Below are 25,915 nucleotides of genomic sequence, written 5' to 3'. Positions count from 1 at the left end.
AACCAAATTGGGACCTGGGGAGTCTGGAGGCTGGATCGATACGTCGGACTCTGTGTTGTTTAAGCTGTTCCTGAGCAGTTTTTGCAGCGTGACGGGGTGTGTTTTCCTGCTAGGGCAGCGGATTGTCATGTTCTGGAAGGTGAAACGCATCAGAGCAGCATCCACATGAACGCCAGGAAAGCAGAGTTGATCGATGCTGCTCCCTCCAGCTGTCAGTAGGGGTGGGAGAAAATACTGATACATCGTCGTCCTTCCTCATGTGATATGTGTATCGATACGCTGGCGCCAAATACTGATATTTTAGGATAATAGGGCGCTCTAAACCCTGCCAGTGTCACTACTTAATGACTCCACATGGTGGCGTTAATCACTTGAATGAGGGAGGTTTGAGCAGAAATGAATTGAGAGTTTGTACCGGTAGAACGGCGGACAGAAATGCTTCCGTAAGAGATGCCCCATCCACATTTAAGACCAATATGTGGACCCATTTCGGCTTTCGCAACATTGAGGGAACAAACAAGCTCGACAAAGATTATGCAAGAACTGCCTCGTAAAAGTAAAGTACACAGGCAACACCACGGACATGCAAACCCACCTGCAGTTCCGATTTAATGACGAAGCGCCGTAGGTCAATGATGTCGTAAACTGAAGTCCCGTTGTATATCGAGTATTGCAGTATCGTGATGGTATCGGTATCGTGATGGTATCGGTATTGTGAGGTATCCTGTGATTCCCACCCCTTGCTGCAGCTGATCGGTGAGACTGAGTTTGTGTGTTTACTTGTGTGACTGTCTGAGTCAACCCTGCCTAGACGAGCCTGACACCCCATTGACTTTGATCTCTGGTGAATGCTTTCGGATTAGGCCACATTTATTCTCTGACACTCCTTTAAGTTTGCTGCATAATCCCCGGACCTGTTCGTGAAGCGTGATTGACACGACGCGATTTGCATTCCTGATGAACAGCGGTGACCATTAACAAGAGAAAACACGCTTAAGAACATCAGAGAGACGGAGAGCAGCTCCCAGTTGGTGTCTGCAAGCTGTCATGTATCGTCATCCGTCTTCAAGCCCGGGCTCCCTTTCAATGACACTAAATAATTACACACTCAGCCCACACAGCCGCAGGAACGAGTACTCAAAATAATACGCTCGATACAAATTAGTGTCACCATAATTAGCCGAGCAAGTCATTCACATAATGTTTTTTTTTAATTTTTCTACAAAAATATTTTACATTAGAAAACACAGATTAAAATATACACAGTCCACTTGGTGATGCAACAACTGCAGAACCGTTCAACTCAAATATATCGGTCTATAGGTAAATATATCTTTACAGCAAGAATAAATCCAGAGGCCGTGATGCTGGAGCTAAGGGGGCGACACAGAGGACTGTCCGTCACAAGAAGATTCTATGAACTCTTGACCCGATGTGAAACAAACTGGAAGCTAAGTTTATTATCGAAAATACAATAAAACCCAGGAGTGCTCAGAGGTGAACATGAGCAGCAGGCCCTCACTTCAGAAAAAGAGATTTAGGCGAGCAAATTGTTGCAGCCACCGACTCATCCATGCCTCTGTCTGGCAGACGTTCACGCTCATCACAAGCACTTTGACTGCAATGTCGGGATTATTCAAAGGTCAGTTCTCCAAATTAAAGAGAATCCTTACTTCTGCTGCAATCCCACCGTGCAGATAGCTTTGGTTTTATTTCCCCCAGTGTCTGAGACGTTCAGTACAATGGAGATGAATGGAAAGCGGTGGTGGCTGTTTGCACCACGCAGAAAAATGACTTTTAATTAACTTTAAATTCAACAGCAATGTGTCTTTTCAGAAACAGTATCGCTGCTACTCGGGGATAATTTACAGACCTCGTTGCAAATTGTTTTCATAGCGGGAAAGAACTGCTTTTAAAAATTAGTTTTGTGGGTTGTCCGCACATGAATCATTCTAGAAAAGAGGCATGGTTGGGTTTTTAAATTCCATTCATCTCCACTGTATCGAGGTGCTAAGAATCCAACCATCTACTTTGTTAAAAATCACTTGAGGGGAGTGTGAAAATGTGGATTTGGCTAATTTTGAACTAATTTTGAGGCAATTTCGGTGAACCAACCTGGCAATATCACTCACCTTTGCACTTCAGAATGACTTTAACTTGTGTGTATGTGACGCTTTGCTGCACATGAACACAAAGAATTGGTGCTCTCACAATACATTTCTATTCCATAATGCCTTTCTTTGCAAAGATGTGTTCAATAAAAACCTTTGTAAAGCATTAAAAGTGTGTCGGTGCCCGTAAGAATGACTGCACCAGATGACATATAAAATAAATAACAGCAAAAGTAGAGCCGTAAAGATATGAAATTGCAGAATAAGAACAACATTTTCCAGGTGTTCGTTTGTCCGGAGCCGTGACCCGAGCTTTAACATCATAGCGGCTCAGAGCGGAGGGCCAGCGACAGCGTCCAGACAGGCGGCAGCAGCCAGAGGGGAGACGGCGAGAGGCGAACACCTAAAGGCGAGGCGTTGTCCGAGGTGCAGGAGCAAACCTCGTATCCGTTCTCTGCGTGGTCCGGGTGTCGGTGCACGTTGACTCTCGTCTCCGTGTTTTTGGGCTCCGCGTCCGGAGAGTCCGACTGCATCTCGGTGCACAGCAGCCAGTCCTTAGCGATGAGGCGAGGGAATCCCGCCTCCACCTCCATGTCGCTGCCCGGCACTCGCCAGTACTCCTTCCCCTTGAAGAAGTAGGACGAGCCTTCAGAGACAGAGAGTCTGGGATTAGAGAGCAGTATAGTACCGGACTGTATGATTCATTATTCACAGAAGGTACAATATTGTCTCTGCTCTCATCTGGAATACACAACAAGCACAAAAACGAATAAAACATCGGGGGCCTTAATTTCATGCGTCAGTGAACTGCGGTGCAAAGTGTTTATGCTTAGTACTACTAAACGTATCAGTGAGATGTTCACTGACAGCAAGGCTTGGGAGAAATCATGGTTTGGTTTAAAACACAGTAAGTCCACAGAGAGTTGAGATAGGATGTGTTTATTCACCCAGGTTTGTATATTCCAGCCAGAGACTATATTTGTCACCAGTGGAATGAAGAAAGCAGGTGATATACCAATGCTAGTCTTCTAATACTAGATTAATAATCGCTAAAATGGCACGGACTAGACTAAAAAGTCATCAGGTTGTGGGGAATAGTTGAGTTGTAGCCGGTCGCGTTGCTAGCGATAGCTGTAAGATTGAACACCAGCACTGGAAGAAAGCAGATAATTGAGCAACAGCAGGAGCGCCCACAGATAATTCCTAAATTAGATTCTTCAGATAGTCAGGGTAAGGCCTCGTAAATACTGAAAGGGAAGCGCAGATACATGACAGTCAACAAATTCTGCTTTAGTGGCACTACTGCTTTTGTTGCATTAACCCTCTGAACCCCAAACAGTTTCATCTACAACATAAAGTCCTCTATGGAAACAGCACAACCATGGCTAGAAATCTGGAGAGTGAAAAAGCTTTTTTTCTCAGTGTGATACAATTATAATGCCATATATCATACAAATTACTTACATTTATTTGATTATGTACAGCCTTTTACCAACAAGTACCCACAGGTGGCACCAACACAGAAAAAACTATGACTCTTCATGGTAGAAATATTTTACTACATGTGTTTTTTATTTGTTTTTGTATTTGTCAACACTGCTTGCAGTTCAGCCGAGTTCTGGTGTGAGGTCTCTGAATTTTTTGTAAAGATACTGTTGGTTAAAGCTAAGGAATTAATACTTTAGCTGTTGCATGAAGACGTGCAGAATGTTTTGTGTTTTACGGCGTCTGGTTCGAGCTAACGGAAAATCAAAGCATAGGATTTGGTTAATTTTCCTGATGGAACAACATGCCACAGATAAGTAGCTCAGAGACAACGTCACAGTTCAAAATCTGTCAAATTATTCTGTTTTTACGGTTTCTATTTGGGTGATTTCACAAAAAATATACACCTTTCAAACCCACAGGGAGTTCAAAGGGTTAAAATTAGATTCATATATACATGTATGTCCTATTCAAAGAATAATTCAAACGTGGGGAAAAAAACTGTCTGGCGTTACATATGTTGTGTGATTTCCGTGTGGGCTGGCCAGCGCAGAACGAAGCGATGGCTTAAGGGCACTCTTGACACCATAATTGCACCGTGTGACTGGATTGCCACTGATATACCCACCAGGGTGCCCGTCCTTTCACTACGGGGCGCATAAGTTAATTAGAGTCACCAAATTACCAAATGAGAACTGGCATGATGTGCTGTTAATGAAAATGCCACTTTGCTGTGTGCCAATATGAAAAATATCTTTAATGTCCATCATCCAAAGATCGAGGACGACACACGCACTGGATGCAAATGTTCATTTAAAAGAATAAAGGAATCTGTAGAACGCAATTTATTTTATCAACTTTTAAAGGCATTAGAGGAGATTTAATTTCCTACGACTTTGAACGTAGCATGCGCATGCACACATACAACCTCTCCCTCCCCCCCCCCAACCTCCCCCCCTCTTAACATTTACGAAGAAACGCCCCCCTCCAGAAACTTGCGTAGCACTCGTGAAGTTGTCTTTTACGGCTGGGTCCCCCTGGATCTTTATCTGCCATTATGTAAAAAAAGATGAGCAAAACAAGTCGCCAGCTAACTACGAAGCTATACCAAAGCAACACATACAGAAAACACGTAAGTCCAAGGCGTACGTAATCTACGTAACTAGGCCTGAGCTGGAAGATTTTTGATTGACAGGAAAGGGAGCAAACCAAACGCCTCAGTCCGAGCGCGTTGATTGGCTGATGTTTTTCAGATCCTGCCATGTCCACAGTTATTTTATTTTTATTTTATTCTTTTAGAGACCATACATACAAGTCCACTAAAGGTCAGTATATTCATTTTATGTGAATCAGACAAATTAAACAAACAAAAAAACATCCTCCATAATGCCTTTAAACAGTACTAAAACCCTCAAAGAATTCATTGTCAAAGGGACCATTTAATCCAAGGCTTTGATTCCCATTCCTTTTCTTTGTTAACAGGTAACTGAGACAACCAAGCACAGAGAAGAAAGCATGATAATGTTGTGACTTAATAAGTAAAAAAAAAGAAAGAAGGGAAAACAAGTGAAAGCGCCTGAGCAGAGAGAAGAATGTTCTGTTGTTTTTATGGCGTCAACAAGGACAGAAGAGCTCCAAGGCCTGTAATTCTACAACACCAGAACTAATAGTATTTGTGTTTAAATGTTTATAAAAATCTATACAGAATCTAGGCCATATTCCATCGTACAGGTGAGAACTCTGCATTCATCCAAGAGTTCAACGAAAATGAGATAAGAGAAAAATAAAGACAAGGAGATGTTAAAGCATTCAGTCACTTTTTCGTGCTTTGCCGCAATCAAGGACTAGTACCCTGAGTAGAATATTTATCAAAGAATATGTGAGAAATATGTTCAAGTATCGCTTTCTCAGTACAATAAATAATGCAGCGATGGATTTGTAGAGATGTACTGCCTGCGTGGCTCTCAGCTGAGCAGAGGAGGAAGAACTAATGCTTTGTGGAAGCAGCTTTTTAATCTACATTTGTACTTCCACGCTTTGGCCTTGATAACAAATGCCAGGTGCACGTCGTGAGCAATTTTCAATCTACTAAATATTTACTTCCAGGTAGCTTCGCCTTTGAGGAAACAATGAGATTCATTTATTCTGGTCGTCCTTAAACCGAGGTGTTAAACCCCGACAAGAGCCCCAAGGGCAGGAATGCTTAAACAAGAAACTTCTCTCCTGTAATGACTGTTGGGCTTATAATGGATGTTTTCTGTTAGTCTTGGCGTTTATATTGGGTAATAAGAATAATTAAGAGGAGTAAAATGTAGAATGCAAGGTGATGGGGCAACAACTGTGCTGGTCTAGACAGTTTTTTTTTGTAAGCTCAAGGTGCCTCGTAGTCCATTTCCTGTGCATAATGATGAGAATACTCAATCCACAGCTGCAGCTTTTTGGAATAAAAACACACACACTGGAGAGAGACGGAGTTTTTCTAATTTGGTTCTGTACAGTAACACAATGAGTTTGAAATGATGCAGTTGGAACAAAAAGATTGCATAAAAATGTGAAGAACTAAAGCATTTTTTAAACAATCCCTTCATTTCAGAGGCTCAAAAGTAACTGGACAAATTAAATAACTGATAATAAAATGCTTATTTCTAATACTTGGTTAAACAGTCTTTGACTGCCTGAAGTCTTGAACTCATGGACGCCACCAGACGCTGGGTTTCCTTCTTTTTGATGCTCTGCCAGGCCTTTCTTTATGAAGTTTAGTCTTTAACAGGTGAAATGCTCAGCTGGGTTGAGATCAGGTGACTGACTTCAAGAATATTCCATTTCTTTCTTGGGTTGCTTTGGCTGTATGTTTAGGGTCCATCTGGATTATGAAACACAGTCCAATCAGTTTGGCTGCATTTGATTGGATCTGAGCCAAGAGTTTGTCTCTGAACACTTCAGAATTCATCCGACTGTATCGGATATCTGTCTGTATCACATCATCAGTAAACACCAGTGACCCATCACACCGCCTCCGCCATGCTTTTCAGATGATGTGCTATGCTTTGGATCATGAGCTGTACCATGCCTTCTCCAGACTTTTTTCTTGCATCATTCTGGTCGAGGTTGATCTTGGTTTCATCTTGGATTTCATTGGCTATTTTAAGATATTTTTATTTAGCAAAGTCCAATCTAGCCTTTCTATTCTTGAGGCCTATGAGTGGCTTGCACTGTGCAGTGACCCTCTGGATTTACTCTCACGTAGTCTTCTGTTTATGGTAGACTTTGACATGCTGACCTTCTGGAGAGTGTTTTTAACTTGGTTCGCTGTTGTGAAGGAGTTTCTCTTCACCATGGAAAGACCTGCCATCATCCACTAGTGGTGGATGATGGCAGGTCTTTTTGTGTTCTTTCTTTCTTTCTTTCTTTCTCAGGATGTACCAAAGTGTAGATTTTGTCACTCCTAATATTGTAGCAATTTCGTGGATGGGTTTTTTCTGTTTTCGCAGCTTAAGGACGGCTTGTTTCAACTTCCAAATGCAACCATCACACCGCTAATCAGCTCCAGGCCTTTTATATTTTTAATTAGTGATGACATAATGAACTAATTGCCCACACCCATCCTTAAAATGAGCTTTGAGTCAATTGTCCAATTACTTTTTTTCAAAATAGGCCAAACCAATACCCTCAACTGAAAGCTGAGAGTCTGCACTTTAAGCCCATGTCTATTACATAACCATAATTGGAATATTTTTCATTAAACAGGTAAAAAACAAAACTTGTGTCAGTGTCCAAATATATATTTGTGAGTACTAAGTAGTGAAAGAGTGTATTTCTCTCCAAACCTGAGCCTGTGAGGCCTGATCATAATGTCCTCCCTTTCCAAACACATCTTCTACGTCTGAGTTCAAAGCTCATTTTCAGTCCTCACAAAGTTACCACATACACTCACAAAGCCAGCCTCCTTAACTATCTGTCACCATTATTGGGCTTTTTGGGCTGAATGCCTCCTTGTCTCCTTCAGCTTGTTCTTTCTTCTCCTCAGAGATCAAATGTCCTACAGCTGTCGAAAAGTTGGTGAGTACATTTTTAGATCAGCCAGCTTTGGCTAATAACCTAAGTTTTTCTTCACATTCTAGTGACGACAACGAACCCTTTCTGTTTGTGTTTTAGATGAAGTAACAGAGGTTAGAGCTGACCGACGCGTTGCATTTTCATCGTCTGAAATGTGAAGAGTAAGAACATGTTTTTATTTACACCCAGCATGCAAACATCCGACCTATCAGACGAAGCCCCAGTCAACTGTCAGCTACCCACACATTAATTGGTGTCAGTTTAGCTGCAGCTGTGAGGTTAAACGACTCCGGAAAGAGAGGAAATCTAGGAAAATGCTGAGATGTTTCTCTTCAGTCCTGCAGAAAACATTTTAAAATGAGCTTTAATTTCTAAGTGTTATAATGACTTATTATTGTTCTGGTTAATTGGGTGGGTAATTGATTTGGTGCACAATAATGTTTGGGGTCGATGTCAGCTAGTAAGGTCCTGTATCTCTGGTACAATTCAATATTTTAAATTATCACCACAGTCATTTTCATTATCATATAAAGTGTAATGATATCAGGAGCTGAAACATTAGAGTCTTAGAGGTTGATTAGATTAACTGAATGGCAGTGACTGATCCAGAGGGACTTACTCTCTATTAATAATGAATATTATATGTAATGATATATGGTAATTTAAAAATGAGGAAAAGGCAAAAACCTACAATGCATTAGCCTGCATCTACTGTGTGTAACTCTCAGCCCCAAGGTCTGCCGATGTAGCTTGGAAAATCCAAAGTGAATCTCCATGTAATCTCCTATCTCCATGTTAGGAGATACAGGAGAGTCAGTTTGGCATTGGGCGAATTGAATCGCGTTTCCCTCCCGGGAAAGTTTGGTACGACCAATCATAGCACGGGAGGCGGGAGTTAATGCTGCGTCATCTTCAGCGCCTGGATTACCCATAAAACACCTGCGCACCTCCCGTAACCAAACACAAACATTAACAAAGTTATTCCTAACACCACTAATCGTTCGGAAGGAGTCTTTTGTTGCGTAGCCTTTTCAACAATAAGTGTTGTACTTGAGAGTACCCCATGTATTCGCAGATTTTTGTGACAAAAACGGCAGTAATCATTCACCGCGACGCTTTCTCGGCTGCATGCCGTTGTTGTTTGGACTACATGGACTTCAAGTTCGATTTGTTCGTGCGTCACATCCGTGTTACGCTGATTGGTTCTTTCTTGTTCAAGCTGCATTCGTTAGCCCCTCCTTTTTGAAATCGTCTGCTATCATCACAATGCCAGACTGCCTTTATTTGTATTTATATTAATACATAAATAAAGTCAGTCTGGATTTTCTAGGCAACTGTCGATGATGTCATTTAAAAAAAAAAAAAAAAAGCTACAAATCTGTATTTTCACATTTCAAACATTTAGACCAGGGTTGTTTATTTGTAAGTTTTAATAATTCATAAATATGTAGCTCAATGGCACAAAATGAACAAAGTTTATCAGGTTTTTAGCTCCACGGACAGCACTTTTAACTCAAGTATTTAAAGCTAGCATGACTTCAGTGTTGGTTTATGTTTCTTCATGGGATTTGTGGACAAAAATATATCACATCATAAATCACATCACCAGCCGTATTCCTTAAGGGAAGAATTCTAGTTGCAAAAAATTGTGTCTCAACTTGTTTACTCGGTGATTCTCTTCACTCTTGTGTTTCTTTCAAACATTTCTATTCGGTTCGGTTTACGTTCAGCCTCCTTCTGACAGACAGTCTGAGCCCTTGTTATCCAAAGGTGGACTCACTTGACCTTTGAGAACACAGACAGCCATTCTGACTCCATTAATGTGACACAGCTCCAATTATGATGCCAACTGGTTTCTCAGAATTTCCTGCTCAAAGATAATATTCATGCTTGATAAATTGAAACTTCTGCTCCTTATACCTTTATTTCCCCACTGTGACTAAAAGGCTGAACTATTCCTGGGCACCAGCAGCTACGACTATTATCATCATTATAGCTGCAGTAATAGACTTTATTTCCCCTTTTCCCTCCATAGCAACCATTCTCTGGGCTTTTACCGCCTTTCTCTGATTCTTTATGATTTTCCTTATCTGTCCTCTGAGTCGAGACGTCTCTTCATTTTCTTCCGTTGTCTTTAATATCGTCGTCCTCAGGTGTCCCCGCGTCTCGTCTACTCCGGGTTCCCCTTCTCTTCCACTTGTCACACATCTGTCCCCATCTTTCTGTTTTATTTCCATAACAAGGTGTCACCGTATCTCCCCATTTCTTCTCTGTTCTCTCTCCACATGTCTGCATCCGTCTCTTTTTCTGTCTCTACCTCATCCCGAGCCGGTGAAGCAGACAGAGACTTTGATGTGGCTCCAGTTCCCGGGCCCCATAGTCTGTCAGTGCATGGAGGTTTCCAGGTTTCCCCTCCCAGCCTGGCCGGTGATAACGGCCAGGGGTGGAAAACCGACTGGGCAGACATGGGTACAGTCATCAAAGAGCGCAGAAACCTCTGAGTCTGCAGCTCATACGACTGAATATAGACCTTTAAACACCTGACAGAGAAAGGAGAAGCCTCGTATTCACATGCACCACAGCAGGGGTGTCCAACATGAGGCCCGTGGGCCAAAAGTGGTCCTCCAGAGGGTCCAATCCGGCCCTCAAGTGTAAAAATTACAGAGAAGACATTAACTGCAGATTGTAAATTAGTAAGATTATAAATGTAAAGAACAATACTAGATTTCTCATTCTTTTGTCATTTTGTGTCTCATTTTTGTAGTATTTTGTCTGTTTTTTGTTTTTTTTTTCTCTGACGTTTGTCGTTCATCTCATGTTCTGTCATGTTCGTTCAGTTTTTCGTTTTAGTCATTTTGTTGCCTTTCTGTCATTTTTGGTCTCGTTTGTGTCATTTGTGTAATTTTTCTCTTGCTTTTGTCGTTTGTCCAATTTTTGTCACTTCTTAACTTTTTGGTCTAGTATTTTGTCTGTTTTTGTTTTGTTTCCTGTCGTTTTGTGTCTCATTTTTGTCATTTTGCATCTCATTTTTATAATATTTTGTCTTGTTTTTGTCTTTTTTTTTTGTCTGACTTGTCATTTTGATCATAACGTAAAATACTAATACTATCCCATTCAGTTCCAGATATCATCTGTGACTAAATGTTGTGTTCCTTAATGTGGAAATGATAAACTGAGACTTAATGTGTCTGAAATTGCACTTATTTATCGTATGAAGGAAATATCAGGAGTTGTGGTTATTTATAGGTTATTATGCTGTGATTTTACTAGTCCGGCCCACTTCACATCAAACTGGGCTGAATGTGGAACCTGAACTAGAATGAGTTTGATGCTACAGGGAAGCTTATCTTGGTTTCCATCGAGACCGGCCTCAAATGCTCAGCGGCAGCCTTTTGAGAGTGCTTTCAAAAATCGAGAAACATCCTCGAGCACCATCCTGAGCAAACGCAGCCCGACGGACAAAGAGCTGCTGCTGTGACTTAAACAAATGGTGTGCGGAGCCGTTTCCCAGCTCTCATTAACATGCATGTGATCAGATGGCGGTAGCTCCGATGTGACCTTGACACTCAGCTGGTACAGTGGAGCAGCACGGTGTGATTACACTGGGCCAGCTCCAAGGTCTGAATGTGTTTGACTGTGAATGTGAAGCAGAGTGTTGGCAGAAAAGATCCTGCGTGCAAAATAACTCCAAAAAAAGGTTACAGAAAAAACATATTGACACACACACACACAAAACAAACAAATGCAAATGTACCTCTAATTTGCATTCTGCAGCTATTCAAAAATAAAACCCAAAAAACACTGATGCAACCAAAGACTGCCAAAATTAAACAAACTCGAAAGGAAGAGAAGTAATTGGCAGAACAAAATGCACCGCAGTTGTAAAGATAGTTCACCAAAACGCTACCATAGGCTATCAGCTTTCTGCTTCCAGTCCAGAGACTTGCTGTGCTGCACCATATTGTAACGCCAAAACCAACAGAAGCACCGTCTTCCACATCTGGAAGTGACTCGGACAGTGAAGCAGAGACCAAGGAAAAGAGAAAGAAGCCGAGTGCACCAGAGAAGCCGGTCAAGAAACCAAAGCATGGAGAGAGTTCCAAGCCAGGAGGCTCATCCAAAGGCGGCAGTAATGGTGACGACAACATGCTCCAGATTGGAAAGATGAGATATGTCCGTGTCAGAGACTTCAAGGGTAAAGTCCTGACTGACATCAGAGAGCACTGGATGAACCAAGATGAAGGGGAGATGAAGCCAGGAGAAAGGTGTCTCCTTGAGTCCTGAGCAGTGGAACCAACTGAAGGACCAGATTTCAGAAAGTGACAACACCATTAAGAGAGTTTAAGCAATCCTTTCAGTCTCATCTGTTGAGCTAATTGAACATGTTGGCCAATTACATTTGTTAAAAAATAAATGTTACATAAATTTGAAGGCCTCACCAAAGTTGTAGATGTTATGGTGATTCATCCAGTATTTCCCATCATCTCCTTCAGCCGTTGTTGAGATATTTCTGTGTGGACTAACTGACTGAATGACTGGGCTCATATAAATAGCATGGGGCTGAACTTTCATGCACGACTTGAACCTGCATGTTTGCCAGCTTTCCTAATTGCTCCATCCTCGTCTCATATTTCTCTCATAGTTTCTTCCTGTCTGAGGACTTCCCCTGAGTAGGATGTTGCACAGTTTTGCCGTAGGCATCAGAACTACCAGAGATACCAGAGGTTTGAAGCTCCGGTGGAGTGTTACAATTCTATTTTCCTCAGGAAAAAAAATGAGCTAATCGTCGTAAGAAACAGTGTGGACTCATCATTTATACAGTGGATGTTATCGATCAGTCTTTATAATCAATTTTTAATCAAAACACAAGGTCAAGAGATCTTGTGCACACCTTTCTACTCTAAATGAGGGATTGTGGTCTAGTTTTGATAATTTATTTAGAGAAATGTCGAAAAAATGGCGATACACGGCAGCTTTATTATGAGGGAGCGATGATGGAAGTTGCAACGCTGTGAAAGAGCTTCTCTGTTATAGAATCTAATCATCACCATCACTGGGTTGGATTTTTACATCTGACTTTTGTGTTTTATTGCAAAACACAATCTGTTGGATAAACTTTGTTTTTTGCCCAGAGAGAGAAAGAACAACAACAACAAAAAAAAAAAACGATGAGAGAGTAAAATGTGCCAGAGGGACTACATGATGTGTCGTCCAATCTTACAAAACCAACCCTGCTAGTTTCACATCTCTGGAAATCTCACCAGTTGTGTAACTGTATAAAGCGGGCATGTTTGTTGCACTGTTTTATTCAACACAAGCTCTGTACTGACTCATAGAACAAAGCTTTTACTTTAACTCAGCTGTAATCCTCTGATTCAGCCACAATAGATGCTTCATCTTATGATGATCTTTGTAATATTTTGTTTGGTTTTTTTTTGTCTGAATTTAGTCGTTTGTCTCACATTTTTGTTGTTTTGTTTGTCGTTTTGTTTCTTACTTGTCATTTTTCATTTTGTTTTTGTATGTTTTATTGCTTTGTAACTTTTTTGTTTTGTTTCTTGTCATTTTTTATCATTTTATATTGCAATGTTATTATTTTTACGTCTCATTTTTGTAATATTTTGTCTTTTTTTTGCATTTTTTTGTCTGTTTTTTGTCATTTGTCTCGTGTCTTTGTTGCTTTGTTTCTCATTTTTATTTTGTGTTTCCTTTTTGTCTTACTTGTGTTTTTGGTCTTATTTTTGTCATTTTATATTTTGCTTTATTCATTGGTTTGAGCGTCATTTTTGTCATTTGTGCATTTTTTGTTACTTTGTAACTTTTTTGCCAAATTTTTTGCCTCTTTTTTGTTGTGTTTTGTGTCATTTGTCTCATTTTTTGTCATTTTGTTCCTCGTTTTTGTCGTTTTGTATCACATTTTTGTATTTTTTTTCCTTTTTGCTGTTTTTTGTCTGACTTTTGTTGTTTTGATCATAAAGTAAAATACTATATCATTCAGTTCCAGATATCTGTGACTAAATGTTGTGCTCCTTTGTAGAACCTCTGTGATCTGGAAGTTGTAAGAATGTAGAATATTGCTGAAACTGAATAGATTTTTCTTAAGATATTTAAGTTGTTCATAATATTTTGTAAAAAGATAATTCCTTAAATGTGAACATTTTGCACTGAAACAAAGGAAAAGATTTTAGTTGTGGTTATTTATAGGTTATTATGCTGTGACTTTACTGGTCCGGCCCACTTGAGATCAAACTGGGCTGAATGTGGAATTTGAACTGAGATGATTTTGACATCTCTGCTCTTAAAGGACTCACCGTCAGACCACCTCATGGCGTCGTCCAGCTGTGGCGGCAGCCCCTTCCACAGCGTGCTGTCTTTAGGGTAGCCCAGGTCCATTCGTCTCTGGTGGTCGTCGTAGCGCCAGTAGTGGTTGTCCTTGAAGAAGTATGTTTTGTCGTTGTGAAGCCAAACGAAGGCTGCGTCCACTCCTTCCATCGGCAGACCGAAGTCACTGATTGGACGTGGGTAACCCTCCTCCACAATGTTGTCTTTAAACACCCAATATTTTAGACCTAAAGAAGGCGGGCAGAGGGATAAAACCTACATCATAAGCTGAAATTTTAGGAATAACACACCAGACAACTGAGATGATGCATTTAAAAAGACGACAGACTTGAAATATGTTCAAAGGGACAATTTGTTGTTTGTAAAAGATTCATTTTTTGTAACTTCTCTGCCACATTTTCAGAAAGGTATGACCTATCTTTTTCATCTTGACTCACTGTGGAGCCAATGAATCCTGCATTTTGATTTTCTTTGATTAAAACAATTGAATTCAACAAAACACTAAAAAAAGCACATTTAAATTGGGCTAAGAAGAGTCAGGAGAAAAAGCCAGAATTCTGTGACTGTGACTCCGCCAAACCAGACTAACCTCCTCTGTGATTCAAGGTTCATTTCAGGAGTGGATTGTGTATTAAAATACTGACTGTTTCTGATGCCGCACCTTTAAAAAAGACTATTTTGTGGTCTCCGGGTCTCTCATACACGGCATCCACGCTGTCCAGGTTGTTTGGGAGGCCTCTCCAGAAGCGGTGGATTTGAGCTGGACGGAGAGAAACCAAGTGCTTCTCTCTCGTCAGTCGCCAAAAGTACTTTCCTGTGAGGAACAGAAGAGTTAGGAATTAGGAGGAGCAGCACAATGTATGTAACTGGAGTTACATGCAAACTGTACATTTGTAAATGAGCACCGACATAGTTCTTGTTGGGACCACTGGGATGTTTGAACAAACAGCGACATGCACTGGGAATGTTTGGGTCTTTTTCTCAAAGCACAGATTCTCCTCTCTACACTTCTGTCACCTTTAGCTTAGAGAGGTCAACTGCAAATTAGGGTTCACATTCTTTGGAAAAATTGGCCAAGATATGACAGACAAAGGTTTGCAAGTTGTGGCAGAAAGTCATGATTCCATAAAGCAGGGGTGTCAAACATGCAGCACACGGGCCAAAAGTGGTCCTCCAGAAGGTCCAATCCGGCCCTCAAAGTGTAAAAATTACAGAGAAGACATTAACTGCAGATTGTAAATTAGCAAAATTAAAATAAGTTCTAGACCATGACAAGTTGTTTTGCTCATACAGTAAAACATTAGATTGTTCATTGTTCTTTTGTCGTTTTGTGCCTTGTTTTTGTCTTATTTTCCAAGTTTTGGTCATGTTTTCTGTCTGACTTTTGTCATTTGTCTCATGTTTTGTCGTTTTGTTTTTTTTAAAGTTTTGTTTTTCTTTTGTCTCGCTTGTGTTTTTTGTCCATTTTTTTTGTTGCCTTGTGTCTCATTTTTGTAGTATTTTGTCTTGTTTTTGTTGTTTTCAGTCTTTTTTGTCTGACTTTTGTCGTTTTGTGTTTAGTTTTTGTCTCACTTGTGCTTGTGGGCTTGTGTCATTTTGTGTTTTGCTTTATTCATTCCTTTTGTGTTGTCTATGTTTTTGCCGCGTTGTAAATTTTTTGTCTCTTTTTTGTTTTGTCGCTTGTCCAGTTTTGTCATTTTGCGTCTCATTTTTGTAATTTTTTCTCTTGTTTTTCGTCTTTTTTTTGTCTGACTTTTGTCATTTTGATCATAAAGTAAAATCCTCTCTGGTTCAGCTCCAGATGTCTGTGACTAAATGTTGTGTTCCTTTGTAGACACTCTGTGATCTGGAAGTCATTATGTATAAATGATAAAATGAGGCTGAATGTAGCTGAAACTGAACTTTTCTTTCTTAATAAATTTCAGGTTGTTCATAGTGTTTTATAAAAAGATAATTCCGTAAACGTTTTTTTTTTTTTTTTTTTTAACATTTCTGCACTAAAGAAGAAAGATTTGGAATTGTGATTATTAAGCTGTGATTTTACTAATCTGGCCTCTGAACTAGAATGAATTTGACACTCCTGTTTTTGACTGATAAGAAAAGAAAGCAAAATCTACATGATGATGAGTTGAAACGAGTGAATAAAGCAGCACCCCGGAGACAGAATCACCATAGCAATGATCTATAAACCTTTAACGTCCTGTATGTTTAAATTGATGCATATATTAGAAAGGCTTTTAAAAAGGTCTCCAGAAATGTCAGTTAAAGTTCAGCACGCTTTACTGACACGTCTCCGGCTGAAGGTATGCCAGTCTGTTTCTTGTTTCCAGTGTCAGTGGGAGGCTGGGGGTCATTCCTCCAGAGGGCCAGCATGAAAGCCTGATGTAATTTTCGGACTGAAGCCTCTCAACAGGGCTCAACCGGCTCAGTCGGATGTCTGCAGCTGCCGCCTTTCTCTCATTCCCATCCTCTTTTCCTCTTCCTCTAATTTTGCTCTTTCTCCACTTTCTTGTTATTTCTTTTTTCTTCCCCCCGCACAGCTCTGCAGCTTTGCGTCTTCCCTTTCCCCCCCCTTTGTGCCGCTGTACCTTTGAAAAAGAAGGCCTCCCCTCGTATCTGGGCCACTGCATCAAAGTGACTGGTGCATCTGTCTGGGGCATCTCGTGCCAGCCTGGGAGAGATGTGAGGGGAGGAGGAGGAGAGAACATTTTGAGAAGAGGGGAAACAAGAAGCTGTTACGTAAAACTGGACATTTATAACACTTTATATCTTTAAATCATCACACATCGGTTACAAGTGCTATCCGTTAGCTTGTTTCTGCACTCATCCTTACCAACAAACATCCAGTTTTTGTTTGTTCTTTTCCCATCATTCACTCATCCTAGCTAAACAAAGCAGAAGAAGCTATCAGGCTGCCACGGTGAGATCCCCGGGGGCAGTTATCCCAGAGGATTGTAAGTGATTTAAAGCACCGACGTGGCCGGCCTGCCAATGATGACACCATTAGCTCCACGGGGCTGAGAATGGGAGCCGGCCAGGCCTTATATCACCAACAAAGCTCTCTATTCAGGGCTCTATTAACACTACGCTGCTGCCAAGTGGTCGGTATCGGCACCCTCGTCGGGCCTAATCTACCTTTTTCACACCTAAAGAAGCCAGTGGAAGTCTGAACATGAGGGGTAAAGGCGGGTAAATAACCCCCTGCTGTCTGTTTCTTTTCAGTCTATGTACAGGCGCGTGTGAGTGCTTTGTGAAATGGAATTGTAGGCCTTCAGAATGATAAGATCTGTGTGAATCTTTCTTTACTGGCGCCCTCGGGAGCTACTTTAAGGCTCGAGCTTAGCGCTTTGAGCACGTGAACGTGAGGGAGAATGCATAAACGGACAAAACGTGGACTAATTATGCCTGATAACCTGAAAAAACAGAAAACCCAAAAACGACGGGCTGATAGCTGCCCAGCTTTCTTTAGGGAATTACTTAATTAGATGGGCAGGCTCCCAAAGCTCACTCTCTGACTCCTGGCTAATTTACTTTGTTGGTACCTCATGACTTCGTATCGAGCTCTAAAAAAGCACGTAAATGTTTGTTATTCCTGCATAGATTCATTACACGGCGCCGTCTCAGTGGAAGCAGGAAAAAAAGTAATGCAATTAGAATACAATCAGAGGTGTCTAATGAGATACATACGGTGCCATAAATGCATCAGAAGCACCAACATGAGGCCCATGAATGTATGTAGTTTATCTTATTGCTCTTAACTTGAACACACGCATTTTACGACCACGTACACACGCCTGGTTTGGGAATCCAGCCTGAAACGCATCAGCGTTATGTACAGCGTAAAGGTTTACGAGCATGTTCACCTTTACAAGCTCAAAGCATGAAACGAATGGAAAAGCAGCACTTGTTCCGATAAGATGTGTCACGATTTGGCTGCTTGTTTTGATGCCAAAACGCTCCTCTCTGCTGCAGTCGAGTGGATTTTGCAGAACAGATAATAGGATACATGGCGTCAATAATGGCTGGAAACTAGAGATACATTTGATTGAAGCAAAATAGTCCCAGAGGTAGCGGCTAAAGGATTGTTTAAGAGCCTGAAGTGGACTTTAAAGCTCGTGTTGTCCTACGGGTCAAAACTGACCTGTTCTAAAGTTTGAAAATATGGGAAAAAAATATATATTTTCACAGTGAAATGTCTGATGTCCACATTTTCAACATTTCTGGGAAATGTTTGAACATTTTTGGTGGAAAAAAAGAAATGTTAAAAATGTTTCTTTAAGAAAATTCAACTGGATTTTGTTTGATTTTTTTGTGAGTGTTCTTAAAGAAAATATGAGAAGTTTTACTGATACTGTATATATGGTATCATATTTTTAGTATTTTTTTGAAAATATTTACAAGAATTTTCTTGCCAAATTTGGGGGATTTTTTTTTTTAAATAAAACTTTTCTGGAATTTTCTTCCTGAAGGTTTTGCAAATTTTCAGAAATTTGGGAAATTTTTTTGCTGAATTTTTGGATTTTTTTTCAGACAAGGAAACAATATTTTTGGTGTCCGTAAACGAAGACAACAGGAGGGTTAAGAGCCTTAAGTGGACTTTAATACATGCTATTGCAACAGTAGATCTATTTCATAGTATTTATTAATCTTCTACTTACAGGACGGTGGATCTGTTCTCAGGAAGGTCCAGCAGAACGGGAGGCTCGGCGGTTTGGGATGGATTCACCGGTTGGTTTGTGTGAGACACCGAGTCTCTGACACCTAGAACGACATCAAACACCAAACTACTGTCAGATACAGCACGTGTTCTGTTATATTCTGGTGATTTTTACGCATTTATTCGATTCCCAGTCATTTGTTTTGTCGCTGTTTTCCTGCATTCCCTCCTCGCTTTGTGAATTCTGTTTTTTGTTCGCTCACACGCTTCACTTCATTCTGGCATTCAGTTTGATTTCAGTCACATTCCTTCATCATTTATTCCTCCTCTTCGTGATTGTCACTCTCCTTCTCTTTTCTCGCCCTGCTGCTTGCCATATCAGGGCAAGGTGTGATACAGTCGCATGCCATAACGAGGTCCAATTAGCTCCGTCCGTGTTCTGATGACATCAGTAGCTCTGATGAGGCCATCGTGTCTGCAGTGTCCAGAGCTGTTTCCACCACTGCACTTAGAAACGTCTATAATTACAGCGAAGAGCCACGAGTCTCAGCCGGTGAAGGAGTTCAGACATCAAGAAGAGGCACAAACAAACCAGTTTGCTTTATGATGTGTTGGGGCTATCAGTAGCAAACATTTCATGTTTACATTGAGATAATGTTGTAAATAACAATAAAATACTCTATATGCCCAGTAGACAATGACACAGATTCAGCAAGAAGCTGTAAGAATATAAAAATAAACAAATATAGTGACTTTCCACTAATGGCACACATGCTGTTACTTCAATGTTTTTATGATGCCCTCCATAGTCAGAAAGCCACTTTGTTTCATTTTAAAACAGCATCTTCAGAGTCAAGGGGACGGCCCTGAGTGGCCAAAACAGACTGAAGTCCGGCCACAACACAGAACCAAGAGCGAAGTCTCATAGGGATCTACTCAAAGAACTGAAGTTACTTCCAGCAACTAGTACTTTTCTGGCAGACTTTTTTCTCTGTGGCTTTAATTCCCATAGAAATGCATCTTAACAACACAACCACCCCAATACTCAGCCACATAGAAACTAAAATGGATGGATGGATGGATGGATGGATGGATGGATGGATGGATGGATGGATGGATGGATGGATGGATGGATACATAGATAGATACTTTATTAATCCCAAGGGAAATTCAAGTGTTCAGCAGCTTACATATAACAACATAAATAACAAAAAGACAGGACATTCAGGTTAGTAACATTAAACATTAAAGTAGTGATGTCTGATATTGGCTTTTTTGCCGATAACCGATATGCTGATATCAATTTCCTATTCCGATATGAACTGATACTATTACCAGTATATGTGGGCTTGGAAATAATTCCAAACCACAAACATGTTGTTAGTCAGGCACAGCAAGCTTGTTACTGCAGCCACACGCTTCACGATGCAGTTTGATGATGTGATCATCCGCATTATTTTATCAGTTTTCACGATAGGCAAAAATACTATAACAATATGGACCGATATTGCATGTTAATGCCAATATCAGGCTGATAATATCGGTGGGCCGATACTATCGGACATCCTTACATTAAAGGCTAGTATACTCTAAAAACACTTGCTGTACAATACCATAAAAACCCCTTCTAGTTTTAAAATCTACAGAAAGTATAAACATTCTGTACATTATTTTGTATTTCTATGTCTCTATATCCCCTCTGTTCTTATCCTTTATTTCTGTATATTCTGTATGTTTAATATGCTGCTGGTTTCTTGAATTTCCCTCAGAATAAATGAAGTTCCTACCTACCTCCCTAAGGTCAGGATCATGGCCGATCATTTGAACTTTAACTGATCAGTTTTGGCACAAACCTAAATCAGATTCTCTGTTTTCAGCTCTTGTCACACAGAAATGTGAAAAAAAAGACACAAAAATAGCATTCAGCTTATCGGTTTGAATATAGAAGCACTGTCCTAGTTTATCCCTGCTTAATTTAACAATTTATTTAATGGCCTGATGTGACTAGAACTCATAGAAGTCTCTGTCACGGTGCTTCTTTACTCACCGAAGTCCCACATTTCTCTGCTTGTGTGCGTCTGCATCCTTGGGTTGTTACATTATTGAACAGTAAGAACAAGGCACCACAGTTAATCTACAATTCTTGAAGTGTGTATTGTTTAGGAAAACGGTATTGGGTTTTTGTAGAGACTCGAATCAAACAGGAGCAAATAAAAAACTAGATCGGGACTTCCCTAGAAAATTTAAAGTCATTCAAAGATGCTCTGCAGAAAAGCATCTAGTTTTCATCTGTAAATAAAGAATCCCTGCATGTTTTTAGTAGTTAGAGAGTGTGTGATTTATGTCAGGTGGGGATTTTTTTGACACTCTTGTACTAAAACCTCTTAAAGACAGTGGAGCTGAAACCTACTTTGAAGAGCTCTGGGAACAAGAGATACAAACTGCTGAGCAATGAAAGGCTGACCTAGAATCTGCAGAAACGGACCTGGGATGATGTGTCACCCATCCTGAGCAGAGCAAGGACACTTTTGACGTAAGTGTCCGAAATGTACTTATCTTATTTAATTTAAATTCTAAGGGAATCTTATGAGCCCATTGAGAATAACACTCACAGCCTGGCCACGACTATAAAAACTGTCTGGCTCTGTCACTGTTCCCCATTAATCAAACACAGAAACACATTTGTACATGTATATGTGCCTGTTGTAGCAGCAGGGTCACATTCAATAATGAAATTGTGATGAAAAGGAAACTAATTCACTTTTCCCTCTTGTCACTCGTTCACACACACACATACAGTAAATCAAGCACATGTTCCTTCGTACCGTAAAGCTGCCAGACTCGGACTTTGTCTTCGTAGGGCAGGTCGTATTTCAGAGGGTCTCCCACAGGACCCTGGTAGTACGGCCTCATGATGGACTCGATGGCCGAGGTGTGGACCAGGCCGATGGCGTGACCGAACTCGTGGACGGCAACCGCGAACAGATCCATCCCATGAGAGTCTGAAAGAGGCAGAGAGGAAAATAATTAAAATTTAACAGTGAAATGAAGATGTGGGAAAGGAAAAGCAAAATATGATAGGATGATGTGTGTATGAGTGAGAGAGAAAAGTGGAGGTTGTGGTTGAATGTTTAGTTTAGTTTTTATATTGTATCTTTGTCCTGTCTTGTTTTTTTTGCTTAATGTCTTGTATGTTCTTGTTTTGGTGGTATGTCTTTTACCCCATGGGACAACAGATGGAAATTAGCCTAGAGCTAAATCTGGCATATTTACATTGCTGTATGTTCATTAATATGCACTGTCCCATTCAAATAAAATAATAAATGAAATCAAATGAATGAAAATCCATACAAGTCAAAGGGTATTTTATTGACACATACTGTCTTAGCTTAGAAGCATTTTTCTTTTCCTTATTTATAGACCTCTGACTGATGCGTGTTACTGTTTGCACTTGAATAGGTTTGCAATTACAATTTAATGGTACATAGAATTCTATTCTATTCTACATCCCACTTTTTCTGCTAACCCTGAACAAAAACAGCCATGAAAACAGATCCAGAGTAACTGGTTCAATACATAATTGCAGGACTTTTTGTATCATAGTTGGCATTTTTGCTGTTTTCAGGCTTAAAACCAACATGGCCGCCTAGAACCAAACACCACATGGCATTTTTACAGCATTGGCATTTTCAGCTGCTCCAGTGTGAGAATTTGCTGCTTTTCTTTGCTTTATATCACCATAAAAAGCATATTTTGGAGTCCAGGACTGTTATTGTCTTAGATTTTGGGCAGATTTATTAACATTGAAGTTGGTTGCAGCCTAACATTTTGCATGTTGAGGTTATATAAATGAAACAGGCACTGCAGCTTCAAAGGCAGCCCACGTGCACATGGTTTATAGGTGACTTGAGACCAATAGCCTGGTTTGATTGGTCAGAATGAGATGAAGTCACAATAAATCATACACAAAGTGACAAGGTGGCATGACAGACTTCGCTAAGTGGCTTTGGAAAGATCCACAGCGACAGTCACCGCTATGACCTTTCTGCTCCGAGTGTGAGTCCTAAATTGACCCTGTTCAGGTATTTTTCTGCTCATCTGCTTACGGTGCAAATTAAGAGGCATGACAGACAGCTCAGGAAGCTCTGAGTGCTGTTAGGAATGTGGTGTAGTGAGATAACTATGGTAATACTGCCTGAGTCCCTGAGCCGCCAATCAAAACCTGAGTGCGGAAAGACACCTAAAGAGGCTGCAGGCTATTAAAGTACTTTCCCTCCATGTTCAGCTGAAACATAAAAGAAAAAGCCTCCAGAACCTCCTTGTCTGACTCCGCGAAGCAAGACAAAACCTCGGGCTTGGAGATTTAGATTGTGCAAAAAAATATGGAGAGCTAGCATGTCAAGCTAGCTTAGAGTTCCTCGGCGGCTCAGCTCAAGTCTGCATCCGGTTAACCTCAGGCTGGCCACGGCTGGGGACATGGACTTGTGCTTACAGCGTTCACCTGGGGTATTCAGGAGGCAAATGCCAAGTCTAATCTGGAGGAGCACATGGTGCAGGTGAACAAAAGGGAGGATTGAGAGCGAGAGAGAACGGGGGCTCAGAGGAGAGTCTGTACCATGTCATCATATTTGTGGTTCATGTGAAGCGGACAGAGTAGTTGTAACGCCTGCGGATGGACCGAAGAGCCATTCATTCAAGACGTCGGGGAGAGAGGAAGAGACGACTTTTGTGTCGCTCTGCAGACTGTTAAATTCTTAGGGGTTCAGTCTTTGTTCTTGCAGATTCACCAGTGACCCATTAAGGAGCTTTTTTATCAGCCCAAATGCTTTTGTTGCACGGTGCTGAGAATAGAGATTAAGAGCTTCACTCGCTAGGCCTCTAAACCTTTCCTGACTGCCATCCCTCCAGTCCTCAAAAACTGGGATCACAGGACTCGGTTGCTTTGATCTCGGTCAAGAAAATCTATTAAAGACTTTATCTGGCTACCTGGAAAAAAACATCACAGCCTGGCAGATGCCCTGAAGTTAGCCTCCAGGGCCGACATGTTTATATGTGATAGCGTGAACATCGGGGGCTTATACAAGGACAGTGTTGCCGTTAATACCTCCTCTCCTGGATTGCAGCAGCCACACACAATCCCTTAATCATATTTAGTCACTATAAGCTAGTTTCAAACTTAAAAATGCCTCATCTCAGACACACTTAAGTATTGGCATGAGTAGCATAAACATTCAATCTCATATGCTTCCATATTAATCTGAGTGTGCTTTGCTTTATTTACATATGCACAAAAATAAGCAATATATAATTTCAGGTGTGTTGAGTTTTTTTGTGTAATCCTATTATTAGTTTTCTGAACCTTAAGCTGTTTCTGCTTATTTTTTCCTGCACTTCTATGGAAACAGCCCAACCGTGGTTAGAGGTAGAGAGAACAACAACAACAACATGACAGAGTTATAACACTATAAATCATAAGAAATGATGAATTTCTTTGATTATTTATTGATTATAAAAATCAAATGAACATATGTAGCTTATTTGAATCACTCAGAGGTGTAACTAATACTGGAAAAAGAATGGTGGCTCTGCAAAACACGGATATTTTTTCTATTTCTATTTTTAATTTGTTTCCATACACTCTGTTCTGTAAATACACAGCCTGCAGTTCAGCAGAAAAGTCACAGAATTTTTGTCACGTGACTGTTGACCACAGGTGACTCACCCATAGCTTCTTGATAACACAAAGAAGTGCAGATTTTTCTATTTGTGTAGAATTTGGTTAATATAAAAGATTTATTTATGGTGAATTTTTAAGTGAGACGAGTTGAATAAAATGATGATGAAATAATTAAATTTTAAGGGTAGATTTGCTCACACATGGTCAGTTCCATCCCATGATTATCCCTGTAATAATAATAATAACATACATGTAAATATAATAAGAATTTGTGGCTTTAAATGGTGTAAATTTATCCAGAGATAATGTGCCTTTTAAATCCACCGACACGTTTTTGTCCTGCAGTTAGAAGCTGTAACAACTAATCTCTCCCAAACACCTGACTTATGTGTGGTGCAACCTGCTTTAATTTACAGTCTTGTATATCCACACTGATGTTATCATTAGGCTTATATGAAGTCCGAAGCAGCTGTCTCGTGCTCTGTTAACGCTCTGACTGCTGGACTTCCGAAGCCCAACGCAGCACAACATGATCTGACATGAAAAGAAAAAAGAGACGGAATGGATACGACGTGTCACAGCACAGCGAGGTGACAAGACTCACAAATCCAAATGATTCAGGCCTTCTAGGAAGTACAGTCTTCCTCTGGGGATTACATTTTTAACCGGATCACAGGGAGAGGCTACACTTCACGCAGCAGATCAGGACATTCAGCCTGTCCATGACGGTGGTGGCTGACGGCCAACATTCACTCCACCATGACACAACACATCGCTCTCCGTTTGGGCCACGTGGAGGGAAATCAGACTAAACAAACAGCCGAGAAAAAAAGAGATCAATGCCAGCAACAGGCCTACTCTGATCGTCCAGACCTCTGAAGATCTCATCCTGCATTGTTACCAACATTTCCCATCCACATCATTGAAACCTTCTCATCCATGAAGACTTTCCCACAAACAGCCGATAAACAACAGCAGATACAGACAATTACACAATGGACACAAAAAACTAGACAAGTTTTCTTGATGGAACAGCTGACAGCACAACTGCAACTAAAAACCCCTGTTTTTGAGAGGAAGTGGGGGCCAATGATAGAATTCCTGTCGTAGGACTCAACCTACGCCTGTATTTTCTTTTTCTTCATTTTGTATCTGATTTTGTATTTGGTATGATGCCCAGTCTCAGGACAATGTTCATGTTTTTGTTTATTTCATTGCCCTGTTATATGGCAATAAAGTTCTAAAAAAAAAACAAAAAAAAAACAGCAGATATCATCACTGTAAACTGCTTCAACTACCTGTTTTCTTCTTGAATCACGACATCAAGCTGCATTTTGCACTACCAACAAATCTTTTAAACATATTTTTCGACAAATAGGGCTTTCTTGACTTCTTAATCACACACAGTAGCGGTCTAAAGTGATTTTTACGCGCCTTTATTTCATATAAACACACATTTTATCATAAAAAACTAATATATAACAGCAAGTCTTATCTCTGTAAAGCACTTTACTATCTGTTATCTTCTTAAATCACTACTTCAGGTTGCATTTTGTGCTACTTTTCAGCCAAGAAACCTTTGGAACA

At 40.4% G+C, this 25,915-nt stretch overlaps 2 protein-coding genes across 2 annotated transcripts in view; one reads left to right on the top strand and one right to left on the bottom strand.

Moving 5' to 3' along the window:
* Positions 1-1,189: 1,189 nt before the first annotated feature.
* The window catches only part of LOC110969097 (matrix metalloproteinase-17-like), a 108,923-nt gene continuing 84,197 nt past the window's right edge, over positions 1,190-25,915 (bottom strand). The window contains exons 5-10 of the mRNA XM_051938104.1: positions 21,477-21,653; positions 18,653-18,755; positions 16,583-16,665; positions 14,656-14,808; positions 13,964-14,221; positions 1,190-2,757 (exon numbers count right to left, since the gene is read on the bottom strand). Of these exons, the coding sequence (XP_051794064.1) occupies positions 2,432-2,757; positions 13,964-14,221; positions 14,656-14,808; positions 16,583-16,665; positions 18,653-18,755; positions 21,477-21,653 (1,100 nt within the window). The 3' untranslated portion in view covers positions 1,190-2,431. The remainder of the gene's footprint in view (positions 2,758-13,963; positions 14,222-14,655; positions 14,809-16,582; positions 16,666-18,652; positions 18,756-21,476; positions 21,654-25,915) is intronic.
* LOC127530854 (activated RNA polymerase II transcriptional coactivator p15-like) lies at positions 11,189-12,807 on the top strand. The gene is given in 3 exon segments (XM_051938603.1): positions 11,189-11,194; positions 11,565-11,911; positions 11,913-12,807. Coding segments are annotated over 3 exon segments (438 nt in total). The 3' UTR covers positions 11,998-12,807.

The sequence above is a fragment of the Acanthochromis polyacanthus genome, chromosome 18 (assembly GCF_021347895.1).
Source record: "Acanthochromis polyacanthus isolate Apoly-LR-REF ecotype Palm Island chromosome 18, KAUST_Apoly_ChrSc, whole genome shotgun sequence".
Classification (NCBI taxonomy): Eukaryota; Metazoa; Chordata; class Actinopteri; family Pomacentridae; genus Acanthochromis; species Acanthochromis polyacanthus.
Note: the sequence above shows the minus strand (reverse complement) of the source record. Positions and strands in the feature narration are given on the sequence as shown.